The 17668-nt window shown below is 44.0% G+C and overlaps 1 protein-coding gene across 1 annotated transcript in view; it reads left to right on the plus strand.

Moving 5' to 3' along the window:
- Positions 1-17668, plus strand: part of LOC140117547 (cilia- and flagella-associated protein 337-like) — a 110328-nt gene that overhangs the window by 32653 nt on the left and 60007 nt on the right. Inside the window, exons 12-16 of the mRNA XM_072134374.1 lie at positions 1029-1098; positions 1460-1703; positions 1934-2039; positions 10270-10421; positions 12847-12949. Of these exons, the coding sequence (XP_071990475.1) occupies positions 1029-1098; positions 1460-1703; positions 1934-2039; positions 10270-10421; positions 12847-12949 (675 nt within the window). The remainder of the gene's footprint in view (positions 1-1028; positions 1099-1459; positions 1704-1933; positions 2040-10269; positions 10422-12846; positions 12950-17668) is intronic.

Here is a 17668-nt window from a genome sequence, read left to right on the forward strand (position 1 = left end):
AATAAGGAAAAGAAAATCATAAATCCTTGAGTAGGATTTTCAGCTTTTTTTGGCCATTCCCCATACCACAAAAATAACATGTTATCTTTATTCTATGGGATGCTAAGATTCTGGAAATACTTTTTTTTACAGGAATAACTTTTTTACTCCAAGAGCAAATGCATAGGGTCAGCACAGTCCACAGACGGCAATGTCTTGCAGGACAGCTACAAACAGAGGCTCAATGGGGCTCATTTACTAAGGGTCCGCGGATCACATTTTTGTTGGGTTTCCTATTAGCACTGCATTTAACAGGGGTTTTTGGCACACGCAATCAGATTTTGGCGTATCGGCGTCGGCTTTCACATGACGGATTCGGACAGAGCGCAGGATTTAACATCGGAAATTGTGTTGCAAGCACCAGGAAGAAGAAGGTGAACTCCGACAGACCTCAGCGGTGGAAGTGACAGATGCAGGTTCTGGGGCGCACAATGTTGGTTAATTGTGCCGAACTTCATCTTTGTCGGACAGACGGGATCGGGGATCGCTACAGGACCGGGTAAGTAAATGTGCCCCAATGAACTTTTCAATTTTTACGTTGACAGAGTGGGCTGTTTTAAGGCTTTTTTTTGGGTACGCAACACCTTTTTTGATCCCTTTTTAAAGCTTTTTTATGTGGGTTGAAAGTTGTTTGCTTTCATATATTTTAATCAGTGCAGGACACGAGGGAAGGAAAAATAGTACAAAGCTGTTTTTCTATTACAAATAGACTACAAGGTTTACTGATATCACTTCATTTCACAAAAATAACATTTTAAAAAATTTCAAAAGTTTAGGTACAATACAAGAACACTACACTTTTTACCAAACTCAGTGCATGTTCACATATTGCCTAAGTAGTAAATGGGAAAATATATCAGATGCTGTACTTAACAATTCTGTCTTCCAGAAAGTCACCAAAACAGGGTATTCTATTCCTAAAGTTTTTCTGCATTTTCAGTACATGTCATGTATAATATTTTTATGTATGACCATGTTTTATTTTTCAGCTGAAATATTATGATTCCATTAAAGCGGTCATTTCTGCATCAAATGATGAATCCACGGCTTTAGTAATAGGTAAGCTTTAACAGTATAAGAGAACTGTTATGTTATGGTTTACGTGTGCATCTGATGTAATATTAGTATACAGGGACTGCCATGGGTCCTGTAGCAGCCCTATTCATGACAATGGAGATGAATCATTTTGGCAGATACCATCCACTCTAGTGACCATTGTTGGAGGACTACTACTGTATAGACCTTATTCTGAGCAAGACCTCTGATGACAAGTGTCAGCGTAATAAGAGCAAGTAAAGCAGTTTTCACATTGCAAGTTCATTGCACAGGCAGGGAAAACTTCTGGTGCAATAGTCATATGGTTGCACTTTTTAGTTCTTCTAAACTCAACATCAGTGTCATCTCCCACTTGTTCTTAAAGGTTGTACAGTTGGGACTACAAATGTAGAACAGCAAATGAAGGACATTAAAGACCATGTAAAAGACCTGAAGGGACGTCGAGGGGCATCCACACCTGGTCCTCCGCAGAGGAGAGCAAGTGGAGACCAAACCGTATTCCGCGTATACAAAGGAGTGAAAACGTTTGCATTCTGCAAGGAGAGCAGTCTTGTCGTAACAGGGGGAATGGATCGCATTATAAGACTGTGGAACCTCTACGTTCCTGCGTAAGACCACCTAGATTTGCTCGACCTCTCCTGAACCTTTTTTCACTCAAATCTCAAATTTCATCTTAATCTCTGATGAAATCTATGATAAACAGCAATGGCCTGAAACTGTCCCATCTCTATAACATCTGCTTTGCTGAACTTCTTTCTGGGAGATGTATTCATTTTCTTTATAGAGATTTATGCAATGATGATACATCCAAAAATGTAACCCTTATTGTTATTTATAGGCGGGCAACAGGCATGCTCCGTGGTCATACTGCCCCAATCTTTTTTGTCGAAGTCTCGTCAGAGGATAACAAGATCTTTTCAGTTGCAACAGACAATACAGTAAAGGTAAGATGTTTTTTTTTCATTCTGCAGATGATATATTAGTAGAAAGCATGATAGACAAGAACTATTGAGGTATCTTCACTCTAAAGGAAACCACAAGGATGCAGTGCTTCTAAACCAACCAAACTTATATGCTAGTGTGTGACTCCTGAAACAGGATCCATTCTACTTTTAGAGTCTAATAGCTTTGTTTTTGAGAAGACCAGCTTTTAAAATTATGCAAATGAGCCTCAGTGGCTCCTGGCTACATCCCAGAAGCCCCTGCTAGCTCCGATGTCTGCTAGTTATTCATTCCTCCATTCTGCTTTTCTGCCTCCTTCCTTCCCTTCCCAGACAGAATAAGCATGAATAATTACCAGACAACGGAGCCAAAAGTGGCTTCCATGTCAATGCACGGAGCATCAGAGGCTCATTTGCATAATTTTAAAATACGGTTTTCTTAAAAACTAAGCTATTTGAAGCAAAAAGAAGAACAGATCCTGTTTTAGGAGTCACATGCTAGCATGTAACTGTGATTTGCTTAAAAGCATTGCATTCATTGTGGAAGATTTTCACAACTGACTGACCCCCTTCTTTTAGCTAAAAATTATTTTGCTTACATCCACATAAATCACATTTTATCTTATATTCCCTGGCATCAAAGAGGGGCGTGTCCTGCTCGACTGGCCCCTCCCATCTACTCTTTCCCATGCTTTATGTCTCCTTACTGGTCACAGTTCATGTCATGTGACCTGAGTGACATCTTAGGTACCTCTTAATAATAGCAAACTGTACACCATGTATGTATCTGACCCCACAAAGTCACAGCAGCCTCCATGGAGGATGGGGAGGAGAAGAAGTCCATGGAGGCTGCTGTGACTTCATGTGTTCAGATACTTGCATGGGGTACAGTTTGCTATTATGATCATATACATGGTGTGCTGTTTTCTATTCTTAGAAAGCTGTGAGAACTGCGATGATGTCACTGGTCACATGTCATGAATGTAACATAAGGCACCAGGTAAAAAAAATGGACACAATATTCCCCATCTGTACATAGAGCTTTATATGTCTGTAGTTGACGGATTCGGACAACGTGCTGGATTTTACATTTAGAAATGTGTCACAAGACACGCACTTACAAGCATCGGGAAGTAGCAGGTGAACTCCAGCGGACCTCGGCGCAAAAGCGACGGATGCAGGAACTCGGGCTCATGAGCTTAGTGAATCGCGGCAGACCAGAATCCTCGTCGGACATCGCACCGCTGGATTGCGACAGGACCGGGTAAGTAAATCTGCCCCAGTGTGGTTCTCCTCTCTCAGGCTGCCAGAGATGAGTCAGAAAAGCTACTTTGCATATCAGAAAAACGCCTGTAATTAGAGTACAGTGCCCCACTGGCTGCTAATTTTAGGTGACATGGGGAGGGCAGGCATTGTTAGTCGGCAGGCATTGTTAGTTGGGGGGTCAGGTAATCTTTAAGGGTATATTAAGGAAATATAAATACAGCAGATATTCTGTGCAAAAATCACCTGTGTATTATAGTAACTTTGTAATTAATACATTAACATAAAGTTGCTGCACACCCAATAAGGAAAGATTCTGCACAGAAATTGAGATGGCCACAGATTGTTAAATCTGCAGCATGTACATTTTTTATTAGTCACGGTTTGAACATCTTGAGCAGCCACTATAGTGGTCACATATTATACCTCATTTTTATCTTTCTTAGTGTCATGATTATAGCTTTTGATTTATTACCGCATGTCGTACTGATCATATTAAGAATAGCGATATATACTGAGAACAAATGTTCTCAGTGAAAAATGTGCATGCTTTAAGGTTTTAATGAATATTTCTGAGAAAGATAAATATAGAAATCTAATAAGATATGTTATGGGTACAGGATAATTTATCAAGTGAGTTGTGCAAAAGTTTTTTGCAAACATTTGTGTTACTTCGAAGGCTCTGATGCCGTGCGCTTACTTGATGGGTTTTTAGTTCTTATTATTTTTTGGCTACAAAAATAGATAAGGCTTTTTAGGACATATCCATCAGTGAATCTCATGTGCCCATTGGAAAAAGTACTTTATATTTACTGTTGGATGATTGGCAGAACATTAGACTGATACAGTGGGGCTCATTTACTAAGGGTCCGAATCGCACATTTTCGTCGGGTTTCCCGAATATTTCCAATTTGCACCAAATTGCCCCGGGATTTTGGTGCATGCGATCGGATTGCGGCGCACCGGCTTTTAAGTGACACAAATCGGGGGCGTGGCCGTCGGAAAACCCGACGGATTTGGAAAAAACGCGGAATTTCAAAAAAAAATTGTGTCGCAAGAATAGCACTCACCTACACCGGGACGAAGAAGGTGAACTCCGGCGGACTTCAGTGCAGCAGCGACACCTCGTGGATATCGGCCGCAAGACATCGCGAATGGAAACAAAAAGTATAATTATGTTTTAAACGGTCAATTACTTAGTAAAACTGGAGCTGAAAAGGACTTGGGCGTATTGGTGGATGGTAAACTTAATTTTAGTGACCAGAGCCAGGCGACTGCTGCTAAAGCAAATAAAATTATGGGATGTATCAAGAGAGGAATAGATTCTCATGATAAAGACATAGTTTTGCCCTTATACAAATCCCTGGTCAGACCACACATGGAATATTCTGTACAGTTTTGGGCACCAGTGTATAAAAAGGATATAGTAGAGCTGGAACGGGTGCAGAGGAGAGCAACCAAGATTATTAGGGGAATGGGGGGACTAGAATACACTGACAGATTACAAAATTTGGGATTATTCAGTTTAGAAAAAAGACGACTGAGGGGAGACCTCATTACAATGTACAAATACCTGAACGGACAGTACAAGGATCTCTCCAAAGATCTTTTTATACCTCGGCCTGTGACCAGGACAAGGGGGCATCCTCTGCGCCTAGAGGAGAGGCGATTCTACCATCAACATAGACAAAGGTTCTTTACTGTAAGAGCAGTGAGACTATGGAACTCTCTGCCGCAGGAGGTTGTTATGGCCGACTCTATGTACATGTTCAAGAGAGGCCTGGATGCCTTTCTGGAGAGCAAAAATATCACGGGTTATGGGGATAACACATTTATTTAATTCTTAAAGGTTGGACTTGATGGACTTGCGTCTTTTTCCAGCCTTATATACTATGATACTATGAATGGACCGGGTAAGTAAATGAGCCCCAATGTCTGATAATTACAGGGGACAATGTACTATACACTGGGGCAGATTTACTTACCTGTTCAATTCGCGATCCAGCGGCGGGTTCTCCGACGCTGATTCGGGTCTTCCGGCGATTCTCTAAGGTAGTGCGCCCGATGTCCCTCAGGTGTCGCTGCTGCGCTGAAGTCCGTCGGAGTTCACTGGATTTCACCAAGCTCTGCTGAGTGCAGGTAAGCGCGTGTCGAGCGACACACTTTTTTTAAAATACGGTGGGTTTTCCGACGGCCACGCCCCCCGATTTCCGTCAGTAGGTAATTGGCCTTCTGATTCTGCCAATCAAACTTCCCCCTTATGTTTCTGGGTTCTTAACGGCAACATGGAAATGGAGATTTATCTGCAGGAATCTTATACAGCAGGAGAAACTGAGCAGATTGTACATATTGTCCTATGTGTAGGCAGCATGTTATAGAGCAGGAGGAGCTGAGCAGATTGTACCTAGTGTCATATCTGAAGGCAGCATGTTATAGAGCAGGAGGAGCTGAGCAGATTGTACATCGTGTCTTATCTGCAGGAAGCATGTTATAGAGCAGGAGGAGCTGAGCAGATTGTACCTAGTGTCATATCTGAAGGCAGCATGTTATAGAGCAGGAGGAGCTGAGCAGATTGTACATAGTGTCCTATCTGCAGGAAGCATGTTATAGAGCAGTACTATCCAAGTCCATTTTATATAGACCCCCTTCTACAAGGGACATGTTATAGAGCAGGAGGAACTGGGAAGGTTGTACATAGTGTCCTATCTGCAGGCAGCATGTTATAGAGAAGGAGGTGAGCAGATTGTATATTAAATCTCTTTGTAGTGTCTTTGTAGAAAATCTATACAATTTAAGCAGAAAGGAGCAGTACAAGTATTTTTTCCTTTGTGCATTCTTTGACTTTTTGCAGGAAGAAAGAATTAGAATTTGACAATTTCATTTTATAAATTATGTAACTCGAAGACTATGAAGGGTTGAAAGTAATAAAGCTGCAGTACACATTGTAGTCACTAGAGGGTAAACTTGCTCAATTTTCACATCGCAGATCATTTGTAGGACTAAGGCTCTTAATTTTTGTGGAACATACAGCAAAGGCTCTAAAAACTTGTCTACAACAATTTGTCTCACTTTTCCTTTAAAATGTGTACAAGGATGAAAATAAATTTTATAGATATAAATCGGTCTGCCTCCTGTGTGGAAGTGAAGCATTTTGTGAGTCACAAAATACACTGAAAACATAGTAGTATAGAGGATATAAGCAGGTTCCTCTGGTGCAAAGTAAACCCAGAACTCCAGCTCATTTAGCTCAGGAACTTTCCCCACCAAGTCTTATTGCAGTTTTTCACAATTTGCACCCATTCCTGTTTAAAGTGACAATTTCGAGTGCGATTTTTAATTATATAAATCACTCCTGCCTGTCAATTTAACAGTTAATATCTCCAGTTCCCTGGCACCTAGAAACACAATCCTAGATTCAATTGAAACCTGATATTTTAGGTGACAGGGATTCAAAGTTTTACCCCTGTGAAGAGTGTACCCCCCCTCCAACTTCTTAGCCAGCAGGCTGAATAAAGGCGGAGAGGGGTGCACAGAGGAGCTTCTCACAGCTCAAGTATCAACTTTGTATTTATCTGTAGCTAAATTTTGAAAAGGGACAACATGAACTACTGTTCTTGTTATCAACCCTCACTTAACCAGATGATTAAAGGAAATCTACCATTTGATTTGATGCATTATGAACCAAACATACCTTGAGAATGCTGTAGCTACACTGATGCAGACACATATCTTGTTTAATCCCTGAATTGAGTGATTTTGCTGAAAAAATTTTTTTTAATTATGATAATGAGGCTCTGGTGCTCCTCACCCTAATTATGCACTGCTCCAGAGAATTATGTAAACACTAAGTTGTCCATGGAAGGCAGAAGTAATCAATTGCTGCACCTTGCCCTGCTGCTGTGTATGAGTCATCAAGGTCAGGTTGATTAGTCCTGCCTGGACAGTTCAGTTCAGTAATGTCCTGAATTTTATAATTGTTTTTTGAGCAAAACCACTCGGATCAGGGATGAAACAAGATATGTTTCTGCATTAGTGTAGCTACAGCATTCTCAATGTATGTTTGGTTCCTCAATGCATGAAAACAAATGGTAGATTTCCTTTAAGATTTTTGAGCAGTGTAGGATTTGCCATTCTACATGCACATTGTTCTATGCTATATGCCATTTGAGAAAAGTATTTAATCTATAGTACAGTAAAATGATGGAAGTTTTATTAGAAGTAGGGTTAAGCTAGTTGACTTTTTTCATAGGCCACACCCTCTTGTCATACTAGTCACAGAAGTGCCCTTTTTAGTGCAAATTACAACATAATTCTGTCTTAAACCGATTAATAAATCTCATGGTGTTTATTACCCCTAAGACAGTTTGGGGTTCTATTTCTGCTGTAGATATGTCAAAAATATCAGCGATAACCATTGCTAAAAATGTATATATTCTGTGGAAAACAGAAATCTATAAATAATTCTTATGATGGAAAGAAAATTTGCATTGGCTATTCCCTGGAGATATCACACAATATTATCTCATATGGAAATGTATGTGACACCAGACTTCTCCTCTGTGTGAAAAGCCTTGCAGGCGGATCCTCTGTGTAGGTGGAGGACCGAACTATTCCTTGTAGCTGTCAGCAGATCTCGTATCACGTCTATGCCGCTGTCACAGGCAGCTCTCTGCTTACACCAGTCACCAACTTCTATAGCGCCTGCAAACTGCCTGCCAAAAACCTTCTGTATTTCTGTCAGTAATCTGAATATCTAAAAAAGGATAATTTGTTCTCTCTGCACTAACTGCACATCAACATGTAACGTTCAAGAAACCAGAGATGGAACTACTCTACATTACAATGTGTAAATGTAACTGAAAAAGAATTTCAGGTATTTAAGGTCCGATATATTGGGCATTGTCTAGCAGTTTTTGTTGATTGCAACATGAAATTAGCTGCTGCCATTAAAATGAGACATTTTTTGGCTGTTTGCATCTTGCTCGCCAGTTGAGAAAAAAGTGGGGGGTGTAAGGAGTAAAAGAGTAGGCTACACAAGCCTGATGTGATCCGAAAGGTGAGATTCTTATCTTTAATATGACACCATAAGGTTCTGGTTACTAAAGAACCAAAGTGATGCTTCCCCTCTAGTTTCTAAATGTGACTCATATCAGGTAAATAATGACTCTTCTCACCTCATTTTCCGATGATTTTGGAAGGAATTTTGTTATGCGTAACACAGAAAAGGACTTTTCATTTCCTACCTGAGGGAGCTTGTAATTTAAAGGGGACCTGTCATCAGGAGCCCTTTTTCTGGCTCCCCCATGCACCCATAGAGAATATCACACTTGAGGAGGGAAAGTTCGTGGAAAAGTCTCTTAGGGAATAGTCTGTGGACCCTCTGGACCACAGCGGGAGGTGATGGTACTAGCCACAACCCGGGACCGGAGTCTAAGTGTTACCTGGTCTTCGCCAGAGCCCGCCGCAAAGCGGGATGGTCTTGCTGCGGTGGGGTGCCCCAGATCGTTCCACGGGTGCGACTAGGGCAGGAAATGCAGGAAACAGTCCAAACCTGAGATGACAGCAGGAAACACGGTGGTAACAACGCTGGTAACGCTGGCACACAGAGGAACACTGGTAATGCTGGCACGGACTGAAAATTCCGCTGGACAGGAACCCAGGAAAGCACAGAAGGACAGGAACCCTGGAAGGCACAGAAGGACAGGAACCCTGGAAGGCACAGAAGGACAGGAACCCTGGAAGGCACAGCAGGACAGGGACCCTGGAAGGCACAGCAGGACAGGGACCCAGGAAGGCACAGCAGGACAGGAACCCTGGAAGGCACAGCAGGTCACAGAAATGGTAGCAACACAGAGGATCTCTGGAAATGCAGGAACGCAGAGGTACACTGGAAACACAGGGAATGCAGGAGGGCTTTCACTTAGCAGGAAATGATGCTTAAGATACAGGAGCGTCTGGGAACGCTGGAAGGGCTTTCACTTCAACTGGAAACACTCTGGGAAGCGAGGTCTGAAAACCTTGGAAGTTTCTAGAGTTTGCTGAAGATCCGGCGGGGAGTGAACGGAGGTGGTGGGTTATAAGGGCGAGCCGGATTAGCCAGAGCCAATCAGGAGCACGTGGGCCTTCTAAGTCTTAAAGAGCTGGCGCGCGGCCTAGCAGGAGTACAGCCGGGAGCGTGCAGAGGTGAGTCCAGGCCGGGGAGCAGGAAGGTGGCAGCAGGGACCATGGCACATAGAGGGACACAGGTGTGCCCACGATCTGCGACAAGGATCGCGGGTGCATCTGTGACAGTAAAACTGGCTTTTTTCTGAAAAAAAGATAAGTTAGATGAAAGTTTACCTTTCTGTATGTAGAGCTGTGTCCCTAGTCCCGTAAGAGCGGCCAGTGATGAATGGTTTACCCCCCACCCTTGGGAAACCGCTCCGTCATGCATCGAATTCAAGTTTTAAAAAACCTCCCATGTCCCCCATATTTGGGGTGTTTCAATTGACAAAGTTGCTCCTTTTATTTCTCTGGGAGACTAAACTGTAGTGGTGTGCACTATGGGGGAGATTTATCAGTAGTGTCTGAGAGCAGAACTATTACAGTTGCCAATGGCAACCATTCAGAGCTCAGCTTTCATTTTCCCACAGCTGTTTATAAAATTAAAGCTGAGCTCTGATTGGTTTCCATGGGCAACTACCACAGTTTTACCTCAAAAACTTCTGATAAATCTCCCCCTATTACTCTATGCACTCAGGGGACCTTGAGGCCCTTATTCTCTTTAACACTGAGTAATATACAACTAAATTGTCATACGGACCCGATGACGGATCTGAAAATATAATCAGTTATTCATTATGAATACTACTGTAATCCTATTAGTGATAAATCACTTATTCCTACAAGGACAGTATGAGATATTCATAGTAATGAGAACCCAAAAAACATTTTTTTTTATTTTTCAGTAAATTCTCCTTATGTGTTTCAGATATGGGATATCCCGAGTCAGACTTGTCTATTTACAGCCTGCTCAAAATCCAGCGGGATCAGAGGAGAGCTCACAGCCTGTCTATACATCCCAGATATCCGAGCACTATGTGTGACCACTGATTCCATCGCCCTTCTACAGGTCAAACTAAAGTAAGAGAGAATATTTAATACACTCTTTGTGCATCTTGGAAAAATGATGAGAGATAATGATTAATAATAATTTAAAGAAAAAAAAAAACAAGGCCAAGCTGTACAATACTAAAGAAGCATTGGTGTAATTGAATGGAGGCGACATATGGTTTGAGAAGTGGACCCTTCTCTTTTTGTGTGGCACTCAGCTGGTTAACCCAAAAGAGTTTTTTTTAATGTTTTATGCTAGTTACGGATAGCCACACAATAGCCTCCTACTCAGGTATCACCGTGGATAGCCACACAGGCTATAGCCGAGTAATTTACAATATCAGTCATGTGTTACCTTTGTTATAAGTAAGAGGCTGGGAAACCAACACCAAGGGGTCCTCTAACTAAAGGGTCATTTTTGTTAGTGTATGTGACATATGTAAAACATATAAATTAAAAAAAAATTATATATATATTTTGATTTTTTGATTTTTTTCGGACTATAAGGGGCACCGGATTATAAGGCGCACCATCAATAAATGCCTGCTAAAAAGTCTAGGTTCAAATATAAGGTGAACCGGATTATAAGGTGCACCTGATTATAAGGATGAATGACCAGCAGGTGGCAGACCTGTGCACAGTTCAAGGCAGCTGTTGTCTGAAAGTATGGTTCATATATAAGGCGCACTGGACTATAAGGCGCACCTTTGATTTCTGAGAAAATCAAAGGATTTTTTTGTGCGCCTTATAGTCTAAAAAAACCATATACATTTACATATATATCCAGGATGCAAATGTGCTGCAAGATGGTAGAGCCAGTAATATAATTTCCTTCATAAGAATTTATAGCTCTTAGGTCGGTCTCTATTTTGGAAAGTTTTACCATAACATGAAATTACATCAGAGCTTTTCACATCTCCTACACATAAGTGTCCATTCATACGCACAGAATATACAACCTGGGGGAGGCTTTCAGCTCTTAATACCCCCACTAAGCGCATTCATTATAAATCAGGGGTCTGTATGGCTCAAGCTGTTTGTACGCGGCTTTCAAGCTGTAATTTTTTTTCATCTGTGTTCAAAAGAGATCCATATTTAAGCATAATATATGTAATATGAATATAGTAATATTTAATACTATTCAAATGCAGATTCTTTATTTTTCAAACTTGTAATGTTCTGATTGCAAAGCAAATAACAGCATAGCATGCAATGATGTTCTTTGTCTGAGGCTGGATGAAAATGATTCAGACTAGGTAATATTACACAACGTTAAAGGCACTTTGTCACCAGCTCCATTAAGGTATGAAATATCCCTTGAAGAATTCCATCTTAAGCTAAAAGTAGCCTGTTTACCTTTAATAAATTACCTCCAAAACCATATGCAAATAAACTGATAAGAGTCAGATTTGCCTGAGATGAGTCACCTTTAGAGGATGAAGGGGGAGTCCCGCGACACTTCTTTTTAAATGCGGCGGTTTTTCCGAATCCGTCGGGTTTTCGTTCGGTCACGCCCCCGATTTCCGTCGCGTGCATGCCAGCGCCGATGCGCCACAATCCGATTGCGTGCGCTAAAATCCCGGGGCAATTCAGGGAAAATCGGCGCAAATCGGAAATATTCGGGTAACACGTCGGGAAACCGCGAATCGGGCCCTTAGTAAATGACCCCCACAGGGCCTGAAAAAGTGGTGCAAACTGCCTCAGTGTAATTTGCCTCACTACTGTTCGGGGTGCACCGATAACTCAATACTGGCGCCAACTGTTCAATTATCTGGCGCAATCGGAGCTTCTATAGAAGGTGTGTACACTTTTTTTGGTGCACTTACATTATACAGGGTGCAAGACACTTGTGTCAAGTCACAGAAATAAATGTGTCGCAAAATCCGCTCCTTTTAAAAACTTTCTTTTTTAATGCGCAATTAGACAAAAAACTGGCACAGACACCTTAATATATCTGGGCCAATGTTGGGTTTCTTATCTGCAAATAAAGATCTCCCTACTATATTTTTAACTTCCCGGATCCCTGATTCTGTAGCTCACAGAATACAATGGTACAGTTTAAAAGATGAGATTCTTATCTTTAATATAATACTAAAAGTATGGTTCTAGTTACTATAGAACCCAAGATATGGCCATCTAAAGTGATGCTCTGCTCTCCAGCGTCTAAAAGTGACGTATCTCAGGCAAAAAGTGACCGTTCGCAGCCATTTTACATAAGACTTTGGAAGCGATTTTATTTTATAGGTAAACAGAGAAGTTTTAACATAAATGAGGGAATTCTAGAAATGATATTTCATGCCCTACCTGAGGGGTCTGGTAGTTTAGAGGGTGACAATTGACAATTTCTACAATATCTATAGCTCAGGGGCCAAATATCTCATGTAATTAAACTGAATATTATGTGGCAATGATAAAGCCATAGACTGCAAAAGTGATTGACTATATTCTGTATAAGGTCCGTAGCTCAGCCTCACCTGGACATCTCCCATAAAGAACCTGTACTCTGCTGCAAGTATAATAAAGCCTTCAGACAAGTCGTCACCTGTTCCGAAGGTTCGGTAAGTGTTTCTCAAGGTTGTATGGTGGGGAATTTATGTTAAAATATTTTTGTGTTGTCAATAGCAACAGGGCAGCTTCCACATTTCAAAGAAATCAAAGCAGCGCTGTGATTTCATAAATATTTTCTGAATATCTTAAAACTTAGATTTTTCCCTTGTGATTTATTAGCACTCATAATGCGCGTTTAAAGGTCCCATCTTAAATAACGTTAGATTTCTAGTATTTGATGGCAAGCAATAAAAACATTTTTTTTAATTATTTAAGATGGGAAAACAGTAGAGATGAGCGAACATGCTCGTCCGAGCTTGATGCTCGGTCGAGCATTAGGGTACTCGAAACTGCTCGTTGCTCGGACGAATACTTCGCCCGCTCGAGAAAATGGCAGCTCCCGCCGTTTTGCTTTTTGGCGGCCAGAAACAGAGCCAATCACAAGCCAGGAGACTCTGCACTCCACCCAGCATGACGTGGTACCCTTACACGTCGATAGCAGTGGTTGGCTGGCCAGATCAGGTGACCCTGGGATAGACTAGCCGCTGCCCGCGCTGCTCGGATCATTCTGTGTCTGGATGCCGCTAGGGAGAGAGCTGCTGCTGCTCAGGGAAAGCGTTAGGGTGTTCTATTAGCTTACTGTTAGGCAGGAGTGATTCTCAAAGAACCCAACAGCCCTTCTTAGGGCTACAATAACGTTCTACTTTTTTTATTTTAATTTGCATCTAGTACCATTTTGTGAGGAATTAGCAGGGGGACTTGCTACCGTTGTGTTTAGCTCTTAGTGGCACACATATCCATAGCAAAGACCGAAGTGGGAAAATTTAGTAGGGGTTGGATTTCAATTAGGCACTAACTCAGTGTCATCTCATCTGGCATAGTAGTGTGCTTTGATACTTGGCTAGAAAATAGCCATAGGAGAATACAAAGAGCTTACTTACGCATACAGTAGCGTTCTATATATTTGATTTCTGGTTGATCTGCTGGTGGCTGTACTTTCTGCAGTGCATGTACTAGCCAATTCTGAGCAATTTGTAGTGAGACTTGCGACCGCTGTGTTCTGCGCTTAGTGACGCACATATCCATAGCAAAGACCGAAGTGGGAAAATTTAGTAGGGGTTGGATTTCAATTAGGCACTAACTCAGTGTCATCTCATCTGGCATAGTAGTGTGCTTTGATACTTGGCTAGAAAATAGCCATAGGAGAATACAAAGAGCTTACTTACGCATACAGTAGCGTTCTATATATTTGATTTCTGGTTGATCTGCTGGTGGCTGTACTTTCTGCAGTGCATGTACTAGCCAATTCTGAGCAATTTGTAGTGAGACTTGCGACCGCTGTGTTCTGCGCTTAGTGACGCACATATCCATAGCAAAGACCGAAGTGGGAAAATTTAGTAGGGGTTGGATTTCAATTAGGCACTAACTCAGTGTCATCTCATCTGGCATAGTAGTGTGCTTTGATACTTGGCTAGAAAATAGCCATAGCAATAGGATAGCATTGTTTGGTTTTAAAAACTCAAAAAAAAACAAAAAACACAAAAAAAAAAAAAAAACACAAAAAAAAACAAAAAAAAGTAAAAAAAAAAATAAAGTTATAACTCTCATTTTAAAAATGTTTAACCCGAGGGCTAGGGGTAGAGGACGAGGGCGGGGATGTGGGCGTCCAACTACTGCAGGGGTCAGAGGCCGTGGTCCTGGGCGGGGTGAGACACCACCTGCTGATGAGGGAGCAGGGGAACGCCGCAGAGCTACACTCCCTAGGTTCATGTCTGAAGTTACTGGGACTCGTGGTAGAGCACTGTTGAGGCCAGAACAGTGCGAACAGGTGATGTCGTGGATTGCTGACAATGCTTCGAGCAATTTGTCCACCACCAGTCAGTCTTCCACGCAGTCCACCCATGTCACCGAAATCGCCACTCCTCCAGCTCCTGCACCTCAGCCTCCTCCCCCCCAGTCTGCCCCCTCCCAGGAAAATTTGGCATTTGAACCGGCATACTCTGAGGAACTGTTTTCTGGACCCTTCCCACAGTCACAAACCACTTGTCCGGTTGCTGCTGAGCAATTTTCCGATGCCCAGGTTTTCCAACAGTCAGTCTGTGGGTGATGATGACCTTCTTGACGTAGTGGAAGTGTGTAAAGAGGTGTCCGACGATGAGGAGACACGGTTGTCAGACAGTGGGGAAGTTGTTGTCAGGGCAGGAAGTCCGAGGGGGGAGCAGACTGAGGGATCGGAGGATGATGAGGTGACAGACCCAAGCTGGGTTGAGAGGCCGGGTGAACACAGTGCTTCTGAGACGGAGGAGAGTCCTCGACCAGAACAGGTTGGAAGAGGCAGTGGTGGGGCCAGACGGAGAGGCAGGGCCAGAGCTGGTGCATCAGCGCCAAATGTGTCAACTAGTGAAGCTCCCGTGGCGAGGGCTCCTGCGGCGAGGGCTAGATCTTCAGAAGTCTGGAGGTTCTTTAAGGAAACACCGGATGACCGACGGACTGTGGTGTGCAACATTTGCCAAACCAGGCTCAGCAGGGGTTCCACCACTACTAGCTTAACTACCACCAGTATGCGCAGGCATATGAATGCTAAACACCCCACTCAGTGGCAACAAGCCCGTTCACCTCCGGCCGTGCACACCACTGCTCCTTCCCCTGTGTCAGCTGCTAGTCAGCCCCCTGCCCAGGACCCTGCCACAAAAACCCCATCGTCGCCTCCACGATCCTCCACAGCATCCACCAGCGTTCAGCTCTCCATACCCCAGACGCTGGAGCGGAAACGCAAATATAGTGCAACCCACCCGCACGCCCAAGCCCTTAATGTGCACATCTCCAGATTGCTTAGCCTGGAGATGCTGCCCTATAGGCTAGTAGAGACCGAGGCCTTTCGCAACCTCATGGCGGCGGCCGCCCCTCGGTATTCGGTCCCCAGCCGCCACTACTTTTCCCGATGTGCCGTCCCAGCCCTGCACCAGCACGTGTCAGACAACATCATCCGTGCCCTGACCAACGCCGTTTCTGACAAGGTTCACCTGACCACGGACACGTGGACGAGTGCTGCCGGGCAGGGCCACTATATATCGCTGACGGCACATTGGGTTAACTTGGTGGAGGCTGGGACCGAGTCTGACACTGGGGCTGCTCATATACTGCCGACGCCGAGGATTGCGGGGCCTACCTCGGTCCAGGTGTTTCAGGCCTACTATGCCTCCTCCTCCTCCCACCCCTCCTCCACCTCCTCCTCCGAACTACCATCCGTGGGCACGGCGCCATCAGTCGGTAGCTCTAGGCACAGCAGCAGTGCCGTCGCTAAGCGACAGCAGGCGGTGCTCAAACTGCTGAGCCTAGGCGACAAAAGGCACACCGCCCAAGAGCTATTACAGGGCATCACGGCGCAGACTGATCTGTGGCTGGCACCGCTGAACCTCAAGCCGGGAATGGTTGTGTGTGACAACGGCCGTAACCTGGTGGCGGCTCTGCAACTCGGCAGACTGACACATGTGCCATGCCTGGCCCATGTGTTAAATCTGATAGTTCAGCGTTTCCTCAAGACATACCCCAATCTGTCTGATTTGCTCACGAAGGTGCGCCGCATCTGTGCGCATTTCAGGAAGTCCAGCCCAGATGCTGCCACTCTCAGGGCAGCGCAGCGCCGCCTCCAACTGCCCGCTCACCGACTGTTGTGCGACGTGCCCACGAGGTGGAATTCAACACTGACCATGTTATCCAGAGTTTACCAGCAGCGCCGAGCGATTGTAGACTGCCAGATGTCAACTTCCACCAGAACTGGTAGTCAGGTCAGTCAGCTTCCTCAAGTCTACAATGAGGAGTGGACGTGGATGTCTGATATCTGTCAGGTGCAGAGTAACTTTGAGGAGTCAACACAGATGGTCAGTGGCGATGCCGCCATCATCAGCCTCACCATCCCGCTGCTTGGCCTGTTGAAAAACTCTCTGGTCAGCATGAAGTCGGAAGCTTTGCGCTCGTCACAAGAGACAGGGGAAGAATATTCCCTTGTTGATAGCCAAAGCACCCTCAGGTCTGTTTCTCAGCGCATATCGGAGGAGGTGGAGGTGGAGGAGGATGAGGAGGAAGAGGAGGAGAATGTTGGTGAGACACAAGAGGGGACCATTGTTGAGTCCTTTACTGTTCAGCATGTATGGGCAGAAGAAGAGGAGTTGGAGGAGTTGGAGGAGGAGGAAATGGACAGTCAGGCCAGTGAGGGGAGTGAATTCTTACGCGTTGGTACTCTGGCGCATATGGCAGATTTCATGCTAGGCTGCCTATCCCGTGACCCTCGCGTTCAAAGAATTTATTCCAGCACCGATTACTGGGTGTTCACTCTCCTGGACCCACGGTACAAGCAAAATCTTTCCACTCTCATCCCTGCAGAGGAAAGGAGTGTGAGAATGCATGAATACCAGCAGGCCCTGGTGCACAAGCTGAAACAGTATTTCCCTTCTGACAGCGCTAGCGGCAGAGTGCGTAGTTCTGCGGGACAAGTAGCGAGGGAGAGTAGGCGAGCAGGCAGCTTGTCCAGCACTGGCAAGGGTACGCTTTACAAGGCTTTTGCCAGCTTTATGTCACCCCAGCAAGACACTGTCACCTGTCCCCAGTCTCGGCAGAGTAGGGCTGATCTTTACAGAAAGATGGTGAGGGAGTACGTAGCTGACCATACCATCGTCCTAAATGATCACACAGCTCCCTACAACTACTGGGTTTCAAAGCTGGACATGTGG

This window comes from Engystomops pustulosus, chromosome 2 (assembly GCF_040894005.1).
Source record: "Engystomops pustulosus chromosome 2, aEngPut4.maternal, whole genome shotgun sequence".
Taxonomy (NCBI): Eukaryota; Metazoa; Chordata; class Amphibia; order Anura; family Leptodactylidae; genus Engystomops; species Engystomops pustulosus.